At 53.3% G+C, this 22662-nt stretch overlaps 1 protein-coding gene across 1 annotated transcript; it reads right to left on the bottom strand.

Annotated features, from left to right (window-relative positions):
• Positions 1-7997: 7997 nt before the first annotated feature.
• Positions 7998-21812, bottom strand: ANKK1 (ankyrin repeat and kinase domain containing 1). The gene is given in 14 exon segments (XM_069553283.1): positions 7998-8755; positions 8758-8952; positions 8955-8975; positions 8978-9241; positions 9244-9375; positions 11284-11304; positions 11307-11399; positions 12531-12674; positions 13244-13293; positions 13540-13691; positions 15159-15413; positions 18165-18184; positions 21354-21437; positions 21440-21812. Coding segments are annotated over 14 exon segments (2562 nt in total).
• Positions 21813-22662: the final 850 nt, after the last annotated feature.

The following is a 22662-nucleotide window of genomic DNA, read 5'->3' as shown; positions in this document are numbered from 1 at the left end:
AGAAAAGTAGTCACCTCCTTCCAAGAGTATCCTTGATAAAAGACTGCAGAAGGCCGGGTTGTTGGTGACCTCTTCCAAGAGAAAAATTCCTCTGACTCTGCAGAAGCTCTGGAGAAATTGCAAGAAGATAATCTGTTGAGTGCTTACTATCAGATCTGCCCTTTGACCACAGGGCATCTGATTATTATCACAAGCCAGGTAGATAAGCAGCAGATAAGCTGTTAGATGATGCAGCCAAGTCGAAGAAAGTTTCAGCGGCCCAAGGGCACAGGCTGGTGTGATCCCCTGGAGGAGGGCATGGCAACCCACTGTAGTATTCTTGCCTGGGACATCCCATGGACAGAGGAGCCTGGCGGGCTACAGTCCATGGGGTCGCAAAAAGTCAGGTACGACTCAGTGATGGACACACACACAAAATCATATGCTAGTGGATGGCCCAGCTTCAAAGCCCATGGTCTTTCCCCTACCCAGCCCCCCAGAGCTTCCCTCCCCCCCACTCAGCCCTGCCTGGCAGCTACTGCCATCCCTTCAGTTACAGTAACAACCCTGCTGCCTGTATCTGATCCAGCAGACATGGATGGAGTGTGGAGGAAGGAGCAGGTATTAATAGAATGCAGAAATAAGCAGATGCAGTGATTGGCTTACACCCAGGCAGGAACCTCGCTGTAGGGAGCGTTGGGACAGAGTGACTTGTCTCCAGCCAGGCAATTGGAGAAGTCTTTGCAGGCAGGGGCAGGTGAGGTGGGTCTTGAAAGATGATCGGTAGGCCTCTGACCCACACTGGGAGGAGAAGGGCCAGGGATCATGAGGGGAAGGGTCGTGGAGTGGGCCTGTGCTTGTGAGCACAGTGGCAGGACCAGCTGGAGCGCCTGAGGCATGCGGGCCTGGGGTGCTGGAGCCCCCGCTGGAGTTGTGTTCTATGGGTGCTGGTGGGGGAAGGAAGGCGGCGAATGGTCTTGAGCAGAGGACCAGAGATGCTGTTCCTATGCTCAGGGAGACCCGAGGCCCCTCTGGTGCTCTGCCCACTGGCTGTACCCCATGCCCCAACTCCCGGCCACAGGCTGGAGACCAGCCCCGTCCTCCGTCCAGCCCATTATTCTTTCATGGGGCTCCACCCTCCCCAGTTGGCTTTGGTGGGACAGTCTCCCAGTCTCCTCTGATACTTCTAGGGTGTCTTTTCAGCCCCAGGCTTTTTCCGTTGGTCCCTGGGGGAACCCCCGTGACTGCGGTGTGAAGTTACACAGATGCTGCACCTGGGGACTGGTTCCCACAGTCAGTCTGGACTTCCTCCCTGCCTTTAACTCCTATTAATACAGCTTGCCAACCCCTCTGCTCCTTCTGGGCTCCTAGCCCCACAACCTGGAGAAGCCCCCCAAGGGACCACTCTTCCCAGCACAGGAGGCCTCCCAGGCAGAACAAACCATCAGCATCTCTGGGACAGCTAGACAGGTAGTGCCATCTCCCAGGGCGGGGCTTCCCTGATAGCTCAGCTGGTAAAGAATCTGCCTGCAATGCAGGAGACCCTGGTTCAATTCCTGGGTCGGGAAGACTCCCTGGAGCAGGGATAGGCTATCCACTCCAGTAGTCTTGGGCTTCCCTGGTGGCTCAGCTGGTAAAGAATCCGCCCGCAATGAGGGAGACCTGGGTTCTATCCCTGGGTTGGGAAGATCCCCTGGAGAAGGGAAAGACTACCCACTCCCATATTCTGGCCTGGAGAATTCCATCAACTGTATAGTCCATAGAGTCGCAGAGTCAGACACGACTGAGTGACTTTCACTTTCACTTTTCATCTCCCAGGGCTCTCGTTGGTGGGTGGGGGGGAGGGCAGTGGAGGTGGGATGTATTGGCTTAAGCAGTGGTGTTGAGGATTGTCTAGGCAGAGAGTAGTGAGTAGGTGAACAAAATGATCAGGAGGAAAGGTGGGACCGGAACAACAGAGGAGAAGAAAATGAAGGGAGCCCCGGTACAAACTGGTGACATGCATCCTCTCATTTCATCGCCTCAACAATACATGTTACAAAGAGGGAGGCAGCGCTCAGAGTCTAGGTAAAGAATCCACCCCAGGGACTCCCCTGGCGATCCAGTGGCTAAGACTGTGCTCCTAATGCAAAGGGCCTGGGTTCAATCCCTGGTCAGGGAACTAGATCCCACATGCTGCAACTAAGACCCAGTGCAGTCAAATAAATAAATAAATACTTTTTTAAAAAAAGAATCCACCGCAGCTCTGCCAGACTCCAAGGCCCTTCACAGGAGGACTCCCTTCTCCATCACCCTTTTCCTCCTCCTACATGTGGTCTGGGGTCTTTGGAAGACACAGTTTGTTCTGATGGGATCCTCATTCTTGGTGGAGTGACCACAGCTCCCAACTCCCCCGCACGCTGAGTCCAGGCTCTGGAATTAGGGAGGGTGTCAAGGTCTCCCCATTAAGTGCCCACCCTCTCGCCCGCCACCTGCTCTTCCTCTGGGCTGTCCACACCCACAAACAGGCCCGTTGCTCTTTCATATTCCCCGGCCTCTGGGGTCCCTACCCCTTCCAGCTAGTCCAGACCTTGCCCCTTGTCTGCTATGTCCTTGTCGTCCTCCAACATTGCAGCTCCTAGAAAGCCCTTCCTGGTGAGCTTAGTGACTGATTGGATGGTGGGGGGCAAGGGGAGAGGGAGAGGAGGGTAGACCCCTCTGTCTGTGCACCAGTCACAGGTGGCTGCTCAAATTTAACAGATCAAAATTAAAAATCTGATCCCTCAGTTGCATCAGCCACATTTCAAGTGCTCAGCAGCACGTGGAGTTAGTGGCAGACACAGATTATTTCCGTTCTCCTGGAAAGTTCCATTGGACAGTGCTGGTCTAGAAAGACTCCTAGACTGGGGGCTGGGGTCCCCACAACTAAATGACTCAATGGCACATCCATCTAATGGACATGAGTTTGAGCAAACTTTGGGAGACAGTGAAGGACGGGGAAGCCTGGCGTGCTGCAGTCCACGGGTTGCAAAGAGTCAGACACGACTCAGTGACTGAACAACTAAGTGAGGGACAAGGGCAAGGAGTAGGGCTCGTGGGGGTTCTGTTTGGGACACTGAGTTTAAGGGTCTGTAGGACCCCTGCGTGGAAACGTCCGGTAGGAAATCAAAGGTTCCTATCCTCCTCCTCCCCAGTCTCCTGGTCTTCTAAACAGGTTTGGAATTCAACTGAGATCCTCTCCTTGGGAATCTCAAGGGCCTTAGTAAAATCCAATTTGAAATGTCCCTAGGAAACCTCTAGAAGGCAGCTGTGCTGAAATGGCACTCAGGGTAGAAGCTGTGTGTGTCTGTGGGGTCTGTGTCTGTCTGGCTTGGGATGGCTTGGGAAGGGAGAAGAAGGTGCTAGTAGGCAACGAGAGGGCTGTGTTGGCTGGAGCTGGCCTGATGCTGCGAACTCCATTATCTCTTGGAGGAAGACAGCAGAGAAAGCAAGGGTCTAGGGAATCACCGTTTAGACCCTGGGATCATCAGAGCTGAAGTGAATCCTAGGGATAGTCTCGTTTGCATCTCTGTGGGATCCTCGCCATTTGTGAGACAATAGGTGCAAAAAAAAAAAAAAATTTACTTTTTCTAACTCGGTTCTTAAAGTTTCTCCTCAGATTCTTCCCAATAGGATAAGCCGGACACTACTGCCCTTCCGTGGTTCCCTCCTGACTATTGATCTGAGGTCACTTGGCTTTGAACATGAAGCCCCACACCCCTTCTCTGGCTCGTGCAGAATTCTAGGCATGGAGCTAAACTCACACCTCAAGGTGTGAGGAGAAACAAACAGCATCATGTGCCCTCTTTCCCTCTTCTTGCTCCAGCATGTTCTAGAAGAGACACAACTCCCAGGGGCATTTGAAACTACAAGTTTTGCCCAAGGAGAATGGGGCAGGCAGCCAGCAGGGAGCAGGCAGATGGAACAGTCCACTGAGTGCAGCCCTGTCCCAGTCCCCAGGGTCCCCACTTTTCCAATCAGGAGAGGAAAAGACCACCATCCTGGGCTGCTGGCCAGTAGTGATGCTAAGAGCACAGAAAAACCACAGGACACCCCCTGGCGGTTATCCTCAGCCTTGGCTATCCTTCAGCTAATACCTTCAGTTCAGTTCAGTCGCTCAGTTGTGTCCGACTCTTTGTGACCCCATGAATCGCAGCACGCCAGGCCTCCCTGTCCATCACCAACTCCCGGAGTTCACTCAGGCTCACATACATCAAGTCAGTGATGCCATCCAGCCATCTCATCCTCTGTCGTCCCCTTCTCCTCCTGCCCCTAATCCCTCCCAGCATCAGAGTCTTTTCCAATGAGTCAATTCTTTGCATGAGGTGGCCAGAGTATTGGAGTTTCAGCTTTAGCATCAGTCCTTCCAAAGAAATCCCAGGGCTGATCTCCTTTAGGATGGACTGGTTGGATCTCCTTGCAGTCCAAGGGACTCTCAAGAGTCTTCTCCAACACCACAGTTCAAAAGCATCAATTCTTCGGTGCTTAGCCTTCTACACAGTCCAACTCTCGCACCCATACATGACCACTGGAAAAACCATAGCCTTGACTAGACGGACCTTAGTCAGCAAAGTAATGTCTCTGCTTTTGAATATGCTGTCTAGGTTGGTCATAACTTCCCTTCCAAGGAGTAAGCGTCTTTTAATTTCATGGCTGCAATCACCATCTGCAGTGATTTTGGAGCCCCCCAAAATAAAGTCTGACACTGTTTCTACTGTTTCCCCATCTATTTCCCATGAAGTGATGGGACCAGGTGCCATGATCTTCGTTTTCTGAATGTTGAGCTTTAAGCCAACTTTTTCACTCTCCTCTTTCACTTTCATTAAGAGGCATTTTAGTTCCTCTTCACTTTCTGCCGTGAGGGTGGTGTCATCTGCATATCTGAGGTTATTGATATTTCTCCCGGCAATCTTGATTCAGCTTGTGTTTCATCCAGCCCAGCGTTTCTCATGAGGTACTCTGCATAGAAGTTAAATAAGCAGGGTGACGATATACAGCCTTGACGTACTCCTTTTCCTATTTGGAACCAGTCTGTTGTTCCATGTCCAGTCCTAACTGTTGCTTCCTGACCTGCATACAGATTTCTCAAGAGGCAGGTCAGGTGGTCTGGTATTCCCATCTCTCTCAGAATTTTCCACAGGGTCTTGTGATCCACACAGAACATCTGTTTCTGCTTTATTGACTATGCCAAAGCTAATACCCTTAGATACCCTTGGATCTAATATGCCCTTACATCAGGGCATAGCTCAGTCAGTAAAGAATCTGCCTGCAATGCAGGGGACCCGGGTTCAATACCTGGGTAGGGAAGATCTTCTCGAGAGCGAAATGGCAGCCCACTCCAGTATTCTCACCTGGAGAATCCCATAGACAGAGGTAGCCTTAACAGGCTACAGTCCATGGGATCCCAAGAGCTGACATAACTTAGCGACTAAACCACCACCACCCTGGTTTAGGTTTAACTGGTTTAGGGTGGGGTCAGTTCTGGTTTAACTGCTCAAGGGTGGGGCCAGGTTTTTAAAAACTCTTACATTCCTCCTCACCCTGCACACCTCACCCAGGCTTGATTTATAACCTGTGTCCCAGGGCACAACCCCTTTCAAAGCAGCTCCCAGGGCTCTCTGCGGTAGACTGTGGTTTGTGTGGGGTGAAGTGTCCAGGGACCGTGAGGGTGGTACCACGATCCAGAGACCACAGTGCAGGAGACACATTGCTGCCAGCATTGCTAGAGAGGACGCCTGCACTTGGCATGTGCATGGGACAGACAGGTGTCCTCTGCTCCACTTCTGGAGCAGAGGCTGGTGCCAATGGCACTGCCGCAGCCCACGAGGGGGACACTCAAAGGCAGGCCTGGGTTGTAGCTCGTTAGGGGTTGTGAAACCACATAACTCAGATCGGGACTTCAACCAACCAGGCCCACTTACACTCCACAGACAGGGTGTGGGTCATCTCTGAAGGTGAGAGCGGCCTCAAAATGTCCAGGTTGGATATGGGGGCATGGTTAGTTTTAAGGGCTGGATAATTTCATAGGCTAATGAGTAGGCAGAGTATTCCAACTATTTTGGGAAGGAGTTGGGGTGAGTGATTTCCAGGAATTGGGCTGCCACCTGCTCTTTGATGGTTGGCCTCAGAACGTCAGGGTACGTCAGGTGGGTATGTCGCTTAGCTTGCTGATGTGTTACCATAAGCCTATATTGAGGCTCAAGGTTTAGTGGAAGTTGGCTCTTCTGCCATCTTGGACCCATTTGGTTTCAATGTTAATGGCGTGTCCTCAGGCTATGTCATTCTTTTAAATGTTGTGCCCGGCCCTCTCCCCTCCCGTTTCATTTAGGGTGGAAAATGTTCTCTTCTCTGACAATTGCAAACATCCTTGTGTTGGAAGGGACTTCCTTGGAGAAGGAAATGGCAACCCACTCCAGTATTCTTGCCTGGAGAATCCCATGGATGGAGGAGCTTGGTGGGCTACAGTCCACTGGTCGCAAAGAGTCAGACACGACTGAGCAACTTCACTTTCACTTTCCTTGGTAGCTCAGACAGTAAAGAGTCTGCCTGCAATGCAGGAGCCCCAGGTTCCATTCCTGGGTCAGGAAGATCCCCTGGAGAAGGAAATGGCAACCCACTCCAGTATTCTTGCCTGGAAAACGCCATGGATGGAGGAGCCTGATGGGCTACTGTCCATGGGGTCTCAAAGAGCCAGACACAACTGAGGGACTAAGACTTTTTGAGTTGGAGGGGATGCTCCAGCATCATGAAGAGGGAGAAAGGAGCTGGATAGGACCCCTAGGGGACCCCTACCCCCACCCACAGTCCTGCCCCAACCCTTCCCAACAGTGGGCCAGCCCTAGCAGAGCCAGAGAGGAAACAGAAGCCACTGGCTGCGAGCCTAGGCTGGGTCACACAAGGCTAGTGTGAGCAGTCCCAGCCCTGCTCCAACCAGCAGACCAGGCCAGGCAGCTGACGGGGACAGGACAGAGCTCCCTGAGCCGCTTCCCAGGAGGAAGTCCCTGCCCAGCGAGCTCCACACTGAGCCCAGAGAACTGCACCCCGCCCCCCAGGTGACATCACCCCCACCCCAGGTGACATCACCACCCCACCCCCAAGTGACATCACCACCCCACCCCCAGGTGACATCACCACCCCACACCCAGGTGACATCACCACGCCTCCACCTCCCGGCACCTGCGCTCTGCCTCCTCCCTGGTGGGAACTCACACATACACGTCATACACTCACCACACAAGTGCACACACACACGCACACACACACACACCCCGTACTAACACTACTGGCCCCCATATCCAACCTGGACTCATAGCTCTGTCTGCTTCTTGGGAGTTACTCAGAAACACAGCTTTATTGAGGTGAGATTCAAACTTGGTCATTTAACTGGACAGAGTGAGGGTGAGGCTGGGGGGACAGGGACCAACGTCCCATGTAGGATCACTCATGAGAAGCTCCTGTCCCCCACAAGAGACTGTACAGCAGACCTGGGCGCTGGGACCAGGGCCGCCAGGGAGGCGGTCAGTGCAGCAACAGGGGCTGGCGAGGGCTCTCAGCAGGAAGCGGACATTTCCTCTGAACTTTTAGCACCTGCCCTTCCACAAACACATGCGTCGGTCTGTCCTGACCCTGCCCTAGTCACACAGACATGAGCTGGGAGGGAGCGCTTCCCTCTTCTCCGTGCCTCCCTCCTTCTTCAGAGAGAGTTCCAGGATGCAAGGGCTCCTGTGAGTTCGGGGGCAAGTGATTAAAGGTAGAAGGAATCTGGGAATAGAGGGAACTCACTGTGGGGGCTTGAGTCCGGGTGCAGCGAGGAGCAGGCTGAGAGTCTGCTCGAGATACACATGGAGGAGGGGCTGAAAGGAGGTCTCCAGCCAGGGGCCCCTTCCACAGCTACAATCTCCCTGCCCCTCCACCACCCAGGGGACCAGGTTCCTGTCTCCTCTCAAGATCAAAGGGGCAGGTGGCAAGCACAGGGAAGGGGCCTTGCCAGAAGCCCAGGTTCACTTCCAGCAGCCTCTACTCCTTACAGGAAAGGAGACCCTGGTCAAAATTTCCATCTGGGCTCCCGGCTCAGCTCTGCCCAGAATGGCCAGTGAGGGCTCCCTGCCCTCTGGGAAGGCGACAATGTCCTGCTTCTGGCTCTGGAGGGCCAGTTGCAGGGGTGTGCAACCAACCCCTTCCTGGATGTCGAGCTGGGTGCCGGCCTTGACCGGCACTTTGAGGATGGCCATGTTTCCTTTCAGGGCAGCCAGATGGGCAGGGGTCCAGCCCACCTTATTGCAGGCATAGACATCTGCACGGTGCTCCAGGAGGTGGATGATGCTCAGGAAGGCCCCCCTCTGGACTGCTAGGTGAAGGGGTGTCCAGCCTGACTGCTCGGCTGCATTGCAGTCAGCCCCACATTTCAGCAGGGTGGACACCACCACCTCCGCCTTGTGGTGGGCAGCCAGGGGCAGGGGGATCCAGTTCATGCCTCCAGGAGCCCCCACATCTGCCTGGCTCTCAGCCAGCAGGTGGATGATCTCCAGGTGGCCCTTGTAGGCTGCTAGATGCAGGGGCCTCCAGCCCTGCTGGGTCGGCAGCTCCAGGCTGGCCCCATACCTGAGCAGCATCTTGCAGAGAAGGTACTTGCCCCTGGCACCCGCGGTGGGCAGTGGGCTGTAGCCGCTCTGGTTGAGGGCATCAGGGGCTGCCCCACTTTTTAACAGATGTTGGGTGGCCCTCACTTTGCCTCTCTCCACTGTGAGATGCAGTGGCCTCTTAGGTTTCTCTGCCGAGCATCCAACTCCGCCCTCTGGGCTGTGCGCAGCTTGACCAGGCTGACGTGGCCAAAGTAGGTGGCCACGTGGAGAGGGGTCTTGCCCTCAGCCTCTCGCAGGTTGGGGTCAGCTTGATGGGAGACCAGAAGCCAGGCCACATTCTCAGGGTTGTTCTGTGCAGCCAGGTGGAGTGGGTCCACCCCTCATGCTCCTGGGCACCACGCGGGCCTCTTGGTCCAGGAGCAGAAAGGCAGAGTGGTTGTCCCCATTCTGGGCTGCAAAGCGCAAGGGGGCCCAGCGGTCCTCATCCACCAGGTGGGTGTTGGCGCCGTGCTCCAGGAGTGGGGCGCAGAGGTCGTCCTGCTGGTCCTGGGCAGCGATAAGGAGGGGCGTGTAGTCGCAGGCTGTCTGGCAGTCCACGTCCACCTCGTGGGCCAGCAGCAGCCTCACCCCCTCCAGGAGGCCCCAGGCCACCAGGAAGTGGAGGGAGTGACCTTGTTCTCATAGCTGCACACCTGCTCATCGCTAGGGACCAGGCTCTCACTGTCTGAGAGACACAGGACCCGCTTCAAATAGTCTCCCGAGTCTGCTGGGAGGAAGACGAGATTGAGAAAAGGACCTCTGACTTTGCCCAGGGGTCATCTTAGCCATCCCACTATCTCCTGGAAGTACCATCCAGGAACAGAGTTTCCTGGATGGGGTGAGTGCAGGTCCTTTCCCTAGGTCCCGGATCTCTACTCAGGCTCCACCGCCCTAGACAGCAGCTGAGTCTGGAAGTTCTTCCTATAAGGATGAGGCAAAAAGAGGCCAGTCCAGAAGTAAACCCTGACTCCACCCCTTAGCACCACGTGCTCTCTGCCTCTTTGAGCCTGATTGAGTCCTGATCCCTAAGGAGGACACAAGCAATGCCCACCTTGTGCTACTACCGTGAAGACAAATCCTGTAGGTATGAACTTCTGGAGAAGTGCCTGGCACAAAGTAAATAGATGCAAATTGAAGATAAATTTGCAGTGGCACTCTGTGATGTGAATTCCTCCCGAGGCACTCAGGGACCCATTTCTTCCTGATTTACCCAGTGGTGTATTAGAATTAAAAGCAACAATTTCCAAAACGAAAAAAATAAAATAAAACAAAAAAACCCACAAACAAAATCACTGCTCAGACCAAACCACAAGAGATTCTGAGTCAATTATTCTCGGGTGGCTCAGACATCAGGTACTCTTTCATTCCCTCAAAAAATTCCATTATGGCACCAGGATTGAAAACTGATGTTCTCTTTTCCCAGGCCAGGGACGGAGGAGTCCAGCCTCAAAAGAACACAGTCCTGAAGGGGAAGCAGAGCCAGGCCCTCCAGGGGCATGGGCATTTCTGGAACTCAGGGCCGGGTGCCCAGAGAAGAAACACAGACTCCAGGCCTGGGAGAAGGGTAGGCCAGGGAAGATGGCAGAGGATATGGTTTGAGTCCCCTTTCTCCTCCGCTGTGTGTTCTGGGGTTCCAGCTGAGACCTGTCTGGACTCACTGCTGTCTGTTCAGTTCAGTCACTCAGTCATGTCCTACTCTTTGCAACCCCACGGACCACAGCATGCCAGGCCTCCCCGTCCATCACCAACTCCCGGAATTTATCCAAACCCATGTCCGTTGAGTTGGTGATGCCATCCAACCAACTCATCCTCTGTTGTCCCCTTCTCCTCCTGCCCTCAATCTTTCCCAGCGTCAGGGTCTTTTCCAATGAGTCAGCTCTTTGCATCAGGTGGCCAAAGTATTGGAGTCTCAGCTTCAGCATCAGTCCTTCCAATGAACACTCAGGACTGATCTCCTTTAGGATGGGCTGGTTGGATCTCCTTGCAGTCCAAGGGATTCTCAAGAATCTGTCAGCTCCTGGCAGATCTCACAGACCTGGGGAACCAGAAGACAGGGGGCAGGTCAGAGGAGAGCCGGGCGGTTCTGGTCCATGTCGGCCTCGCCTCCTCCCTTCGCCTCTGAGGACTCTCCTCCCACGCTGTGCCAGGAGACCCTTCCTCTCTCTCATGCCCGCCACCAGCTGTGTCTAGGGGAAGACCCTGAGCTGGGGACGCCCTGCCCAAGAAAGAGTGGCCCAGGGCCTCAGCTGCCCCCTGGGCCACAGGGAAGGCAGGGTGGTGGCCCTGTGGGTTCAGCCCAGAGCCCCCGCACTAGCTCACGGCTGGTTCCCAGGTGAAGAGGGTAAGGACAGCGGAGCAGGGATGATGCTGACGGGCAGGGCGGGAAAACAGGGGAGAGCCGCGGGCGCCCTCTGCAGGATGGGCCCTGTTTAACCCCACACGCGTCAGGGAGGGCACGTCCTTTTCAGGGGTTCTGGGCCACGGCCACCACCAGCCCTCAGAGCACCCTCGAGCAAATTAGGAAAAGGTATCCCTGAGTGACTGTGCGGCTTGGCCAGCAGAGTATGCGCTGAGTCTGGTCCCCATCTGCCACTCAGCCAGGCGGCCTCACACATGCGTGCATCCTCAGTGCCCGCCAGAGACGAGGCCCCGCCCGCACACGCACGCACCTCCCCAGGCTGGCTGCTGCGCAGGACACTTTCCCGGCCAAGGCCTCCCTCTCACGGTGGGCCACCGGACTCTGGAGCAGCGAAAGCAGCATGTCTGTCTCCGCTATGATGTCTGCTAAGAAACAGTAGTGTCGTGTAGTGTTAGACGCTCAGTCGTGTCCGGCTCTTTGCAACCCCATGGACTGGAGCCGGCCGGGCTCCTCTGTCCATGGGATTCTCCAGGCAGGAATACTGGAGTGGGCTGCCACTTCCTTCTTCAGAGGATCTTCCGAACCCAGGGATAGAACCCGGGTCTTCTGCATTGCAGGCAGATTGTTTACTATCTGAGCTACGGGCAAGTCCCCAAGAAACAAAGACACAGCAAAAGAGGCCACAGGTTGGCCTGCAGTTCTTCCCCATTTTAAATGTTTTTCCCTCTACCATGTCCCTGTACTTCCTCCCAAAACCCAGCCCTGGGCTTAGGGGCACCCACACATGAGCATCAGGAAGCAGGCAAGCTGGGATCCTGCCTTGGAGGGGTGTGTGTGTGTGCGCGCGCACACCCGAGCATTGCTTCAGTCATGTCTAACTCTTTGAGACCCCATGGACTGTAGCCCACCAGGATCCTCTGTCCATGGGATTCTCCAGGCATGAATATTGGGGTGGGTTGCCATGTCCTCCTCCAGGAGATCTTCCTGGCCCAGGGATCAAACCCACGTCTTGTATGTCTCCTGCACTGGCACGCAAGTTCTTTACCACTAATGCCCCCTGGGAAGCTCTGTGAGGGTAGACCTTTCCCATAAAACACAAGGGCAAGACTAGATAATCTCTAAGATGCTCACACTTACACACAAGTGTGCATTTACACCATCCCTAGAGGAGTGGATGATTGCAACGTCCATCCATGCCTGTGAGCTTATGGTCTGGGAACATTTTAGATGACACTGCAGCCTGAGAAGACCCAGGCCAACTGGGGACTCAGAAGCAGCAGAGCCAGGCCCACTTAGCTTCTGGCAGTGAGGGGTTTCTAATTTACCTCCCACACAGTACACATGAAGCCAAAGAGACCAGCCCACAGTCCTCAGCTGCCCCTGGCCCCTCTGCCATTCCCCCACCCCCCATCACACTATGGAGCAGACTCTGCCCTAGTGCCATGCAGGGCTCTCCCTGCGAGTCTTGGGAGTGGCCTGGGGCTTCGGTCATCTCTCCTGGCCCGTGGGCACCCCAGCTCTCCCGTCCTCGTCTAGGTCAGTCTGGTGAGAACCTGGAAAGCAGGGCCTCTTCTTGGGCTCCTGGTCCCAGCAGCACCTCATCAGGTCCACCATCTGCTGGGACTCATCTGAGACACGCTGCAGGGAGGGCCGCCTGCCTGTGGCCACTTGGATGATGATGGTCATGACATTGAAGCCTGTGAAAGGAGGCCCAGACTGTGTGGTGAGGGAAGGCAGGGGCAGAGGGGCTGGGCGGGAGGTTGGGGCTCTGCCCATGCACATATCAGGGGCTCCATAAATGCACAGTGAGTTAATACCTAGATTGCAGGCTGACTTGAGGCTTAGATTTGAGCAGCCGGGTCTCTGGACCAGCTCCAGATCCTCCCAGGCCAAGACTGGCCGTGGCCCCTCACTGTGGGCCTTTGCTGTCCAAAGGCAGCCGGACTGACTGGCAGGCCTAGTTATAGGCTTTGATTTTGCACTTTGCTGGATTATCCAAGTTCCCTGACAGTCTGACACCGTGGCAGGGCTGGAGTGGGGGAGACAGGAAAGAATATTTTGAAGCAAAGGAATCAGAGGCAGAAAGCATAGTCTGGGCTGAAGTTTGCCCTTTCTTTCACTGACGTGTGAGCTCTAGAAACAGGGGGAGGAAGGTGGGAGGGTGAGGTCCCCAACATAAACCTGCTCCTGCCCCGCCCCCACCAACCCCCAGCCTCCCACAGTCCCTTCCAGGTCCCCATGTGACAGCGCCACTGCCACCTGCTACCTGGATATGGCTTCTTCTGAGCGAGGATCTTCCAGATCACAATCCCGAAGCTGCAGGCAGGGCAAGTGTGCCCCGAGTGACTTCTTTGGCTATCCAGCCAGAGGGGCCCCATGCACCACAAAATCCCAGGCAAAGCCTCTCTGGCCTGAGTCCTGCCGCACCCCTCCTCCTCCCATATGGGCGGGGCGGGGCCAGATGTCACCCCTGTCCTGCCCTCTGCACCTCGGGGTCCAGGCAGCATGGTGACAACAAGCTGCTTGCTGGGTATGTGGCCTGGAGCCCCGCCTCCCGCTCACCTGTACATGTCGTATTTGGGCCCTGGGCCCTTGTTACTCTCCAGAAACATCTCAGGGGGGGTGTAGCTGAGGGTGCCCTGCAGAGCTGACCTCTTGATGTACTGCATCCGGGTCGATTGCTCCATCCTCTTGGACAGGCCAAAGTCTGAAACCTGGAAGGAAGCCCAGGGTGGGGATGGGAGGGCAATACAGTCTTGCCTCCAGAAAGCTGCCTGAGTTCCTCATCCCTCCCACCTTCCTCATTTCCAGTGTTGTGTAGCCACTGAGAGCACAGGCTCTCCCCTATAGCTACCATGGACGACAGGGTGACCTCGGACAAGTTACCTTCTCAGAACCTTCCTTTCCTCATCTATAAAATGGGAATAATACCAGAACTTAACTCGTAGTGCTATTATGAGCATTAGACAAGGAAATATACAAAAAGCACTTAGACCAGCGCCTGGTGCACAGTACGCACTTGGTAGGTGTGGCCATTACCCAAAGGACCCGTGGATACAGTTGCCACCTTTGGTGAGCTTCTGCTCATCCCACTTCCAGGGGCCCTGAAGCATTGACACCATGTACATTTATCCCACACTCTGCTTCCATCCATCGACTCATTCATATACCAATTGCCAATTCACTGAATTCCAACTAGGCTGGGTATTGAGAATCAGGCAGCAGATAAGAAAGATGAAACCGGGACTTCCCTAGTGGTCCAGTGGTTGAGAGTCCACCTTCCAATGCAGGGGACATGAACTTAATCTCTGGTTGGGGAACCAAGATCCCACATGCTGTGGGGAAACTAAGCCCACGAGCTGCAGCTACTGAGCCTGTGTGCTCTAGCGGTCCGCAGCGAGAAGCCCGCATGCCACAACAAAAGAAAGCCCCCACGGGCCACAACTAAAGAAAGCCCCCACGGGCCACAACAAAGAGCCCACAAACCACAGTGAAGACACAATGTGGCCAAAAAAACCAATTTCTTCTATGAAAGATGAACCCCCGCCCCCGACACCCATTACTCTCCTAAGTGGTTATTCAAATAGGGAGTAGAGGTACTAATGAAACAGTTTCATAAATGACTATATATTTACAATTGGGGTTAGCAATGTGAAGAGACACAGTGAGGCTGTATAACAGAGGCATGTGGGAGTGGATCAAGGAAAACTTCCCTGAGGAGGTGTTATTTAAGCTGAGAGCTGAAAGATGAGTAGGCCTTTGCTAAACAAGGAGGGACTGGGGGAACACTGTTCTTGACAGTGGAAATAGAATATGCAAAAGTTCCAGGGCAGAAAGGAAAGCGTAACATGTCTTAGGAACTGAAAAAAATTAAAAAAGTTCATCATGACCCTCTCACTTACACACATCCTTACTTGGATCAAAGAATGGGATAGAGATGATTCTGTCCACATTAGAAATGGAAGACTGAGGTCCAAAGAGAGTTATTGCAGGCATCCTGATACTCAGTTTCAGGCTCCAAATTTCACTATGCATCCATCTGTTTTAGGTGTGATCCCTGCCTTTAGTATTTGTCCATGAAGGGAGCTGCTTAGAACTCTTTGACAGGCCAACCAAGCAGTAGATAATCCAGCTTATGTGGAGAAGACTCTGGAGTGACAGGGGACAGATGGGGTCCTCACCTTGACATGCAGGCAGCTGTCCAGGAGGATGTTGCCTGGCTTGAGGTCCAGATGGAGCAGCGGTGGCTTAATGCTGTGGAGGAAGTTCATGGCCAGGCTGGTCTCATGGATGGTGCAGACCTTGAGCTGCCAGCCGAGGCTGTGAGTGAGAAGCATCTTCTCCAGGGAGCCGTTGGCCATGAACTCCATCACAACACCCAGGGGCTGCCTGCAAACACGATGTGCTGAAACTTGATCTCTCCATTTGGGCTGCTTCTTCAGTGAGGCAATTCACATCAGAGCCATGGAGAAAGGGGAGTGAAAGATGGAAGCTGGTGACCCTTTACAAGAGGAACTGGCAGGACACACAAACTAGGCTTGGTGCCAGGCTGCACAGACCCAGAGACCCCCTTGGGAGCTTGTGAGGTGGTGGAGGAGGAAAGAGAGATACAAAAGGATGCTCCGATTAGGGTCCAGCAAATAAATCAGGAAGTGAAGGAGTCTGTGAATTTAGAAGTCAGCCCATTCTACAGAAGCGGCCACAAAAGCCTGCTGTTTATTCTGGCTACCTATGTATGTCTATCTCCCACAGGAGACCACGAGCCCATGGAGGACCAAACATGCCTCCTGCTTCTGTTTTAAAATATTTATCGAGGTACCCGCTCACACCAATCCGAACGACCATCTTTAAAATGTGTACAAATAGCAAATGCTGGAGAGGATGTGGAAAAAAGAGAATCCTCCTACACTATGGGTGGGAATGCAAATTGGTGCAGCCACTGTGGAAAGCAGTATGGAGGCTCCTCAAAAAGCTAAAAACTACGAAACAATCCAGCAATCCCACTCCTGGACATATATTTAGACAAAACCATAACCCAGATACATGCACCCCTATGTTCATATCAGCACTATCCACAATAGGCAAGATACGGAAGCAACGTAAATATCCATCAACAGGTGAGTGGGTAAAGACGATGTGGTGTGTATACACAGTGGAGTGCTACTCGGCCATAAACGTGGGATAATGCCGTTTGCAGCAACACGGATGCAGCTAGAGATTATCGCACCAACCGAAGTGAGAAAGACAAATGCGCATGATATCACTTATATGTGGAACCTAAAATATGATGCAAATGAACTTATCCATGAAACAGAAACAGAATCATGGACATGGAGGACAGACCAGTGGTTTCCAAGGGGAAGGGGGTTCATCGAGGGATGGAGTAGAAGGCTGGGTTAGCAGATGTAAGCTTTTATATATCGAAAGGATAGAGAATAAGGTCCTACTGTATAGCACAGACAACTATATTCGGTATCCTATGATAAATCATAGTGGAAAAGAATATTTAGAAAAAGCATGTGTGTGTATATATATATATACATACATATGAGTCACTTCGCTGTATAGCAGAAATTAACACAACCTTGTAAATTGACTATACTTCAATAAAAATATGGACGAATATCATTTATTGCCTTTTTGATTGTGAAAGAAATATATATATATGTATATATATGCGCAGGCACATACCTTGTAGAACATCAAGGGATTAGGAAGGAAAATTAGGGAATTCCCTGGTGGTCCCATGGTTAGCGCTCAGCACGTTCACCATGGGACCGAGGTTCAATCCCTGATTGGGGAACTAAGATCCCACAAGCCACATGGCATGCCCCCCTCCCCCCACCAATTAAATCATCAGTAACCCAACCTTTTAGAGTTGGCCTCTGTTAATAATTTACTATATTCTTTTACAATACATTGCAAGAAGCCTCTCTCCTCTTCTCCCTCCCTGTCCCTCTTTCCTCCCCCACTCTCCCTTGCCATCACAGAGTGTGGGCTGTTTCTGACCTGCTTTTCCCTGTCGGGGTAGCGTGAGCATGTTCTGAATCATTATTCTCCAGAAGCAAGCTCTGTAATGGCTGTATGGGATTCCATTTTGGAGATGAACTATAATTATTCTTTGTACTCGTCACAGCACACGGCCACGCATAGCACAAGGCATCTTTGCTGAATTGAAGTCAAGACTGAAGGGAAAGCCTTACAGAAGAAGCATGTGCGAAACCTTTCGCTCTTTTCACTGTCCATGCCCACAGAATGGCAAATACGCAAATGTTATAGATTATTCGGGGATGGTAGGGATGAAGATTAAGGAGAAATGACACTTTTAAAAAAAGCAAAGTATTTGCAAAGCTGCGCTGGCATTGCAGTCAGAGGCTGCTGGAAATGTGTTCATAGGGCCTCCCTGGGAAGCCAGCCAGAGCGCCTCACCGCCCCCCCCGACCCCACGCCCCGCAACTGGACAGGTTGGCCGGTCCAGGTTTAGGTCTTATTGTCTTCTCTACTATTCAAGAGAGCTCCCCGCTCCTCCCCCAACAACCTCTGCAATGTAGTTTTAAAATCTGTCTCCTCTTGTCCTTTTGAGATCGTAAGAACTGAGAAGACATCCATCATGAAGTGGACAAAACATGGGGTCTGGGGCCGCATCGCCTTGCTTTCCAATCCCAATTTCATCTCTGTATGATCTTGAGCAAGCAAACTCTCCAGGCCTGTCTGTTAACTGTAAAATGGGAACAGTAGGGACGTGCACAACTCCCCTTGACACCTAGACTGCTTGAAAGTGTTTGCAACACCTACTGTCTCTCTCTTTTCCTCGTCTCCCCCACCCTTTCATCTGGTTTCTGGTCCTACTATCTCACTGATCAGTTATTACTATAGCCTACAGGCAATTTTCTGTTCTCGGCGTGGCGTTGGTCCTTCCCGAACAGGCAGGCTCTTGTTCTGTTACTTGATCACTAGACCCAGTCCCAGTGTCTCCAGGCAACCTCAGCATCTCCTGCTGGGTATTCACACTTAAAGTGTCTAAAACTGAACTCCCAATTCTGTCTTCAAACCCACTCCCTGCTCAGCCTTCTCCATCTCAGTGAATGGGCTCCATCCCTCTAGTCTTCAAAGATCTTGATTATCCTGGACTCCTCTCTTCCTCTCCTTCCCACAAGCTGCTCCTTGGCACATCCCATCAGTGTTACCTTCAAAATACAGCGAGAATCTGGGGGAAGGGGGAAGGAATTAATTGGGAGTTTAGGACTGACATATACACAGTGCGTGTTTGCTAATTTGCTTCATTTGTGTCCAACTCTTTGTGACCCCATGGACGGTAACCCGCCAGGCTCCTCTGTCCATGGGATTCTCCAGGCAAGAACACTGGAGAGGGTTGCTGTGCCCTCCTCCAGGGGATCTTCTCGACCCAAGGACTAAACCTGTGTCTCTTACCTCTCCTGCATTAGCAGGCAAGTTCTTTACCATTAGTGCCACCTGGGAAGCCCCATATACACACTGCTGCTGCTGCTGCTAAGTCGCTTCAGTTGTGTCCGACTCTGTGCGACCCCATAGACGGCAGCCCACCAGGTTCCCCTGTCCCTGGGATTCTCCAGGCAAGAACACAGGAGTGGGTTGCCATTTCCTTCTCCAATGCATGAGAGTGGAAAGTGAAAAGTGAAAGTGAAGTCGCTCAGTCATGTCCAACTCTTAGCGACCCCATGGACTGCAGCCCACCCAGCTCCTCCATCCATGGGATTTTCCAGGCAAGAGTACTGGAGTTGGGGTGCCATTGCCTTCTCCACATATACACACTACTGCATTTAAAATAGTGGGCTTCCCAGGTGGAGATAGTGATTAAGAACACTCCTGTCAATACAGGAGACCTAAAAGATGAAGGTTTGATCCCTGGGTCAGGAAGATCCCCTTGGAGGAGTGCATGGCTACTCACACCAGTATTCTTGCCTGGACAATCTTGCATGGACAGAGGAGCCTGTGGCCTACGGTCCATAAGGTCGCATAGAGTCAGACATGACTGAAGCGACTTCACACACACAATGCACACACATTTAAAATAGATAACCAAAATACCCAAACATAGAACAGAGGCAATATTGTAACAAATTCTATAAAGATGTTTAAAATGGTCCAAATCCAAAAAAATTAAAAAAAAAAAAAGAAAACCAAGGAAGACCTATTGTACAGCTCAGGGAACTCTGCTCGATATTCATATCTGCAATAATCTAAATGGGAAAAGAATTTGAAAAAGAAAAGATATATGTACGTGTATAAGTGAAACACGTAAAACTAACATGAAACTAACGCAACGCTGTTAATCAACTATGTGTGTGCTGTGTGTTTAGTTGTTCAATCGTGTCTGACTCTTTGTGACCGCATAGACTGTAGCCCACCAGGCTCCTCTGTCCATGGGATTCTCCAGGCAAAAATACTGGAGTGGGTTGCCATGCCCTCCTTCAGCAGTAAAACCTTACCCTGCTTTAATTTTCCATGAGTTCAGTATAAGCTGGACTGCTCAAATGGACTTGGTAGTTTGTTTTTTAAAGGTATCTGGGTACAAACCCTAGGATATCGACCCACGCAAAGCGCAGAAGAGTTCCTGTGACATTCCGCTTATCAATTTGTTATAAGCATGATAACAAATGTATAAGCAAAAACAAAATTATAAGCATTGTTGGATTTTCATGTAGGGCTCCTGCTTTGGCAGGTGGATTCTTTACCACTGCGTCACTATGGAAGCATATCTGTTGCATTCATCATCGTATTCATTATATCTTAGGGTCCAGCACAGCACCTGGCACATAATAGGTGAGCAATAAACATTCATCAAGAGGACAAGTGAATGAAAAGAGGGAAGGAGGACCCAGGGAAGTCATACTCATAAAACTCCTAGGAGAGCACTCGACAGGTGGCAGGTGCTAATTACTGTAAATCAATCTCTTAGTCCTTTGGGATTGGGAAGGGACTTGAGATGGGGGTTACTGTCAACGTCTCATGAGTAGTCTTATCAGTGCCATCTGTTTCCTCTTGCTCTTTGCTTCAAAGGCTGTAAATGATCTGGAGAGATTCTAGAATAATCTGACCCTACTCCCAAGCCAGGATGTTGAGGGAGTTAGATCGGTGAGTCTGGGACTGTCTCATTTTGCCCTTTTTCAGTAAGCAGGAAGGGGTCTGGGAACTAGGAAGGAACTTGGCTGTGTGGGATGGGAGGCGGTGTCTTGGGAGCTTGTAGTGACCATAGGGAACCTCCAGAAAAGATGCCACCCACCCCCAAGGACCTCCAGTTGATATCCTTGGCTGACTCCCCCACCCCACCCCACCCCCACCCCAGGACGGCTTCCCCTCCCCCCAGCAGCCGCGTTGGCCTCTGCAGGCACATTTTCTCCCCTTCCTGCCCCAAGTCTCTGCACTGAGCCCTTGGCCTGGTTCCTCCACAGCCCCACACTGCTCTGCGGTCCTCGGCTCCCAGGTTGCCCCTCCTCCCAGAAGTCAGGGACTTCCCACGTGGGAGGAAGACATGGTGATCGTCTCAGACTTCACATCCCAAAGTGTCTCCTCCACGGCTGCACCAGGGGCCAGTGCACAGCCAAGTACTGGCCAGTCTGATAGGAATGGGACTGGAGCTGCATCTCAGCAGGAAGGCAGAGACGGGTGGAAGCACTGAGGGAGAGGTAGCACCAGGGAAAAGGAGGCCTGCCAGGGAGAGGCGACAGCATGTATCATGGGACTTGGGAGGAGCCAGAGAGAAAAACGGCAGAGACTGTAGCATGTCAGGCTTGGGCAACTGGCAGAGCCAGTGTGAGAGCTGGCAGATGAGTGGGCTGGGCAGGTTCTCAGGCCAGTAGGCTGGCAGCCTCCACCTTCCAAGCCCCTTCCAGCCTGCACTAGCGGAGGGGATAAGGCACTTCCCCCCAGATCACGGAGCAGCACTGAGCCAAGTGCCACAGCTCCTCAGCAAGCCCAGCGCCGCCTGCCTGCCCTGTGGGTTCAGGAGTGGGTAGGAGGGCGGCAGAGGGCCATCCAGAGCCGACACCCCAAGGGAAGGTGAGGCTGGAAAACAGGAGGCCAGACCCGATCGGGAGGTCGGACTGAACAAAGGCACCTTGCCGGTAGTTCCTGCTCACTTTTGACCTCCGTGGATTTCAACAAACAGGTCTGGGTCCACAGACAGAGCCGAGCGTATTTCAGAGGCGACGGAAAGGGGCAGGCTGTGCCTGGGGGAGGTCAGGCCACTGCACAGAGTTTCCAGAGGCGGAGAGGACCATGCTCAGTCTCAGACCGGCTGCCTGGTCCGCGCTCCCGGGCCTCAGTTTCCCCTCCCCTAAAGGAACTGAAAGAGCTCGGCGAAAGGAGGGGGGTGGGGCGGGCAGGCAGGCGGGGGCCTGGGGGCGTCGGGCGGGAGGACGGGGAGCTCTCGACGGCGCACTCGGTCCGCCAGCGCTGCTGCGGCGCCTGGGACAGCCGGCGAAGCCGCCGCTCGCCCCTCGGCGCCGGTCGGCCTCGGAATCGTCGCGGGTGAAGGCGGGGAGGCCGCCCGGCCGCCGCTCCACGCGCGCGGCCACGGCGTCGGCGCGGCCCGGGCTCTTGGCGCCCCGCGCGCTCCGGGCCGGGCTGCTCCCTGCGCCGCGGGTCCCTGAGGGGGCGCTGGGCAGGCGGCGGCCCTCCCTCCTTCCCCCTCTGGAGTGAGGAGACACCGGCCCTGCCCTGTGAGGGCTGAGGAAACCCAGCCGAGCCCTGAGGCACCCCGGCAGTGATGGCGGCCCAGTCAAGGAAGGGGGCTCCCTCCCCACGCAGCATCCTCCCCGCGCAGCACCCTGAGAGGCCCTGGCCCGCCCCGGCATCCCGCCCTCAAACACGTCCTCAGTCTCGGCCTGTGGTGGGTTTTTTTTTTTTCTCCCTCAGCTCGAGCCTGGGCAGGGGCTGCAAGAGGAAGGCATCCTGAAGCTGGAAGCGCGAGTCTGGGCTGGAACAGTCGGTCCTCTTTGATGTAGACCTAATTCTGTTCGCAAGTTAATTCATTTATTTATGCAACTCATATATGTCCTGAAAGAAAGAAAGAAAGAAAATGAAGTCGCTCAGCCATGTCCGACTCTTTGTGACCCCATGGACTGTAGCCTAGGAGGCTCCTCCTTCCATCGGTTTTTCCAGGCAAGAGTACTGGAGTGGGTTGCCGTTTCCTTCTCCAGGGGATCTTCCCAACCCAGGGATCGAACCCGGGTCTCCCGCATTGCAGGCAGACGCTTTATATGTCCCGAGGGTTTATAAAATTTCAGGGCTGTGCTGGTGGTCTCCACTGTAGAGTGTGTGGACCTGGAACCCACCCCTCCATAACAGATACTGTGTAAAAAAGTTGTAACGGAGATTTTTTGGTCTGAATCTGTTGGCCTGACTGAGTTAATGCTTCCTTTGTTATTGTTGACGTTTTTGTTAGTCAGTCTCTGCATGCAAAAGGTCACCCAAAGGGGGCAGGACCCTCGGGGTGAGGGACTGGACGTCTGTCGCAGGGAGCTCCCTTTCCTGGCATGACTTTTGGCCCCCAACCTCAGAGGGATGAGCACCGGGGCTGGGATTAATCACCCAGGGAGGTGGATACTTTGGTCCTGTTCTGGGGGTGGGTTGTTGCTGGGGTGTGGGTGGGGGTCAGAGGTGAGGCTCAGGGATCATGTGGAGCATACTGGGGTCCCCGTCTTC

This window comes from Ovis canadensis, chromosome 15 (genome assembly GCF_042477335.2).
Source record: "Ovis canadensis isolate MfBH-ARS-UI-01 breed Bighorn chromosome 15, ARS-UI_OviCan_v2, whole genome shotgun sequence".
In the NCBI taxonomy this organism is placed as follows: Eukaryota; Metazoa; Chordata; class Mammalia; order Artiodactyla; family Bovidae; genus Ovis; species Ovis canadensis.
Note: the sequence above shows the minus strand (reverse complement) of the source record. Positions and strands in the feature narration are given on the sequence as shown.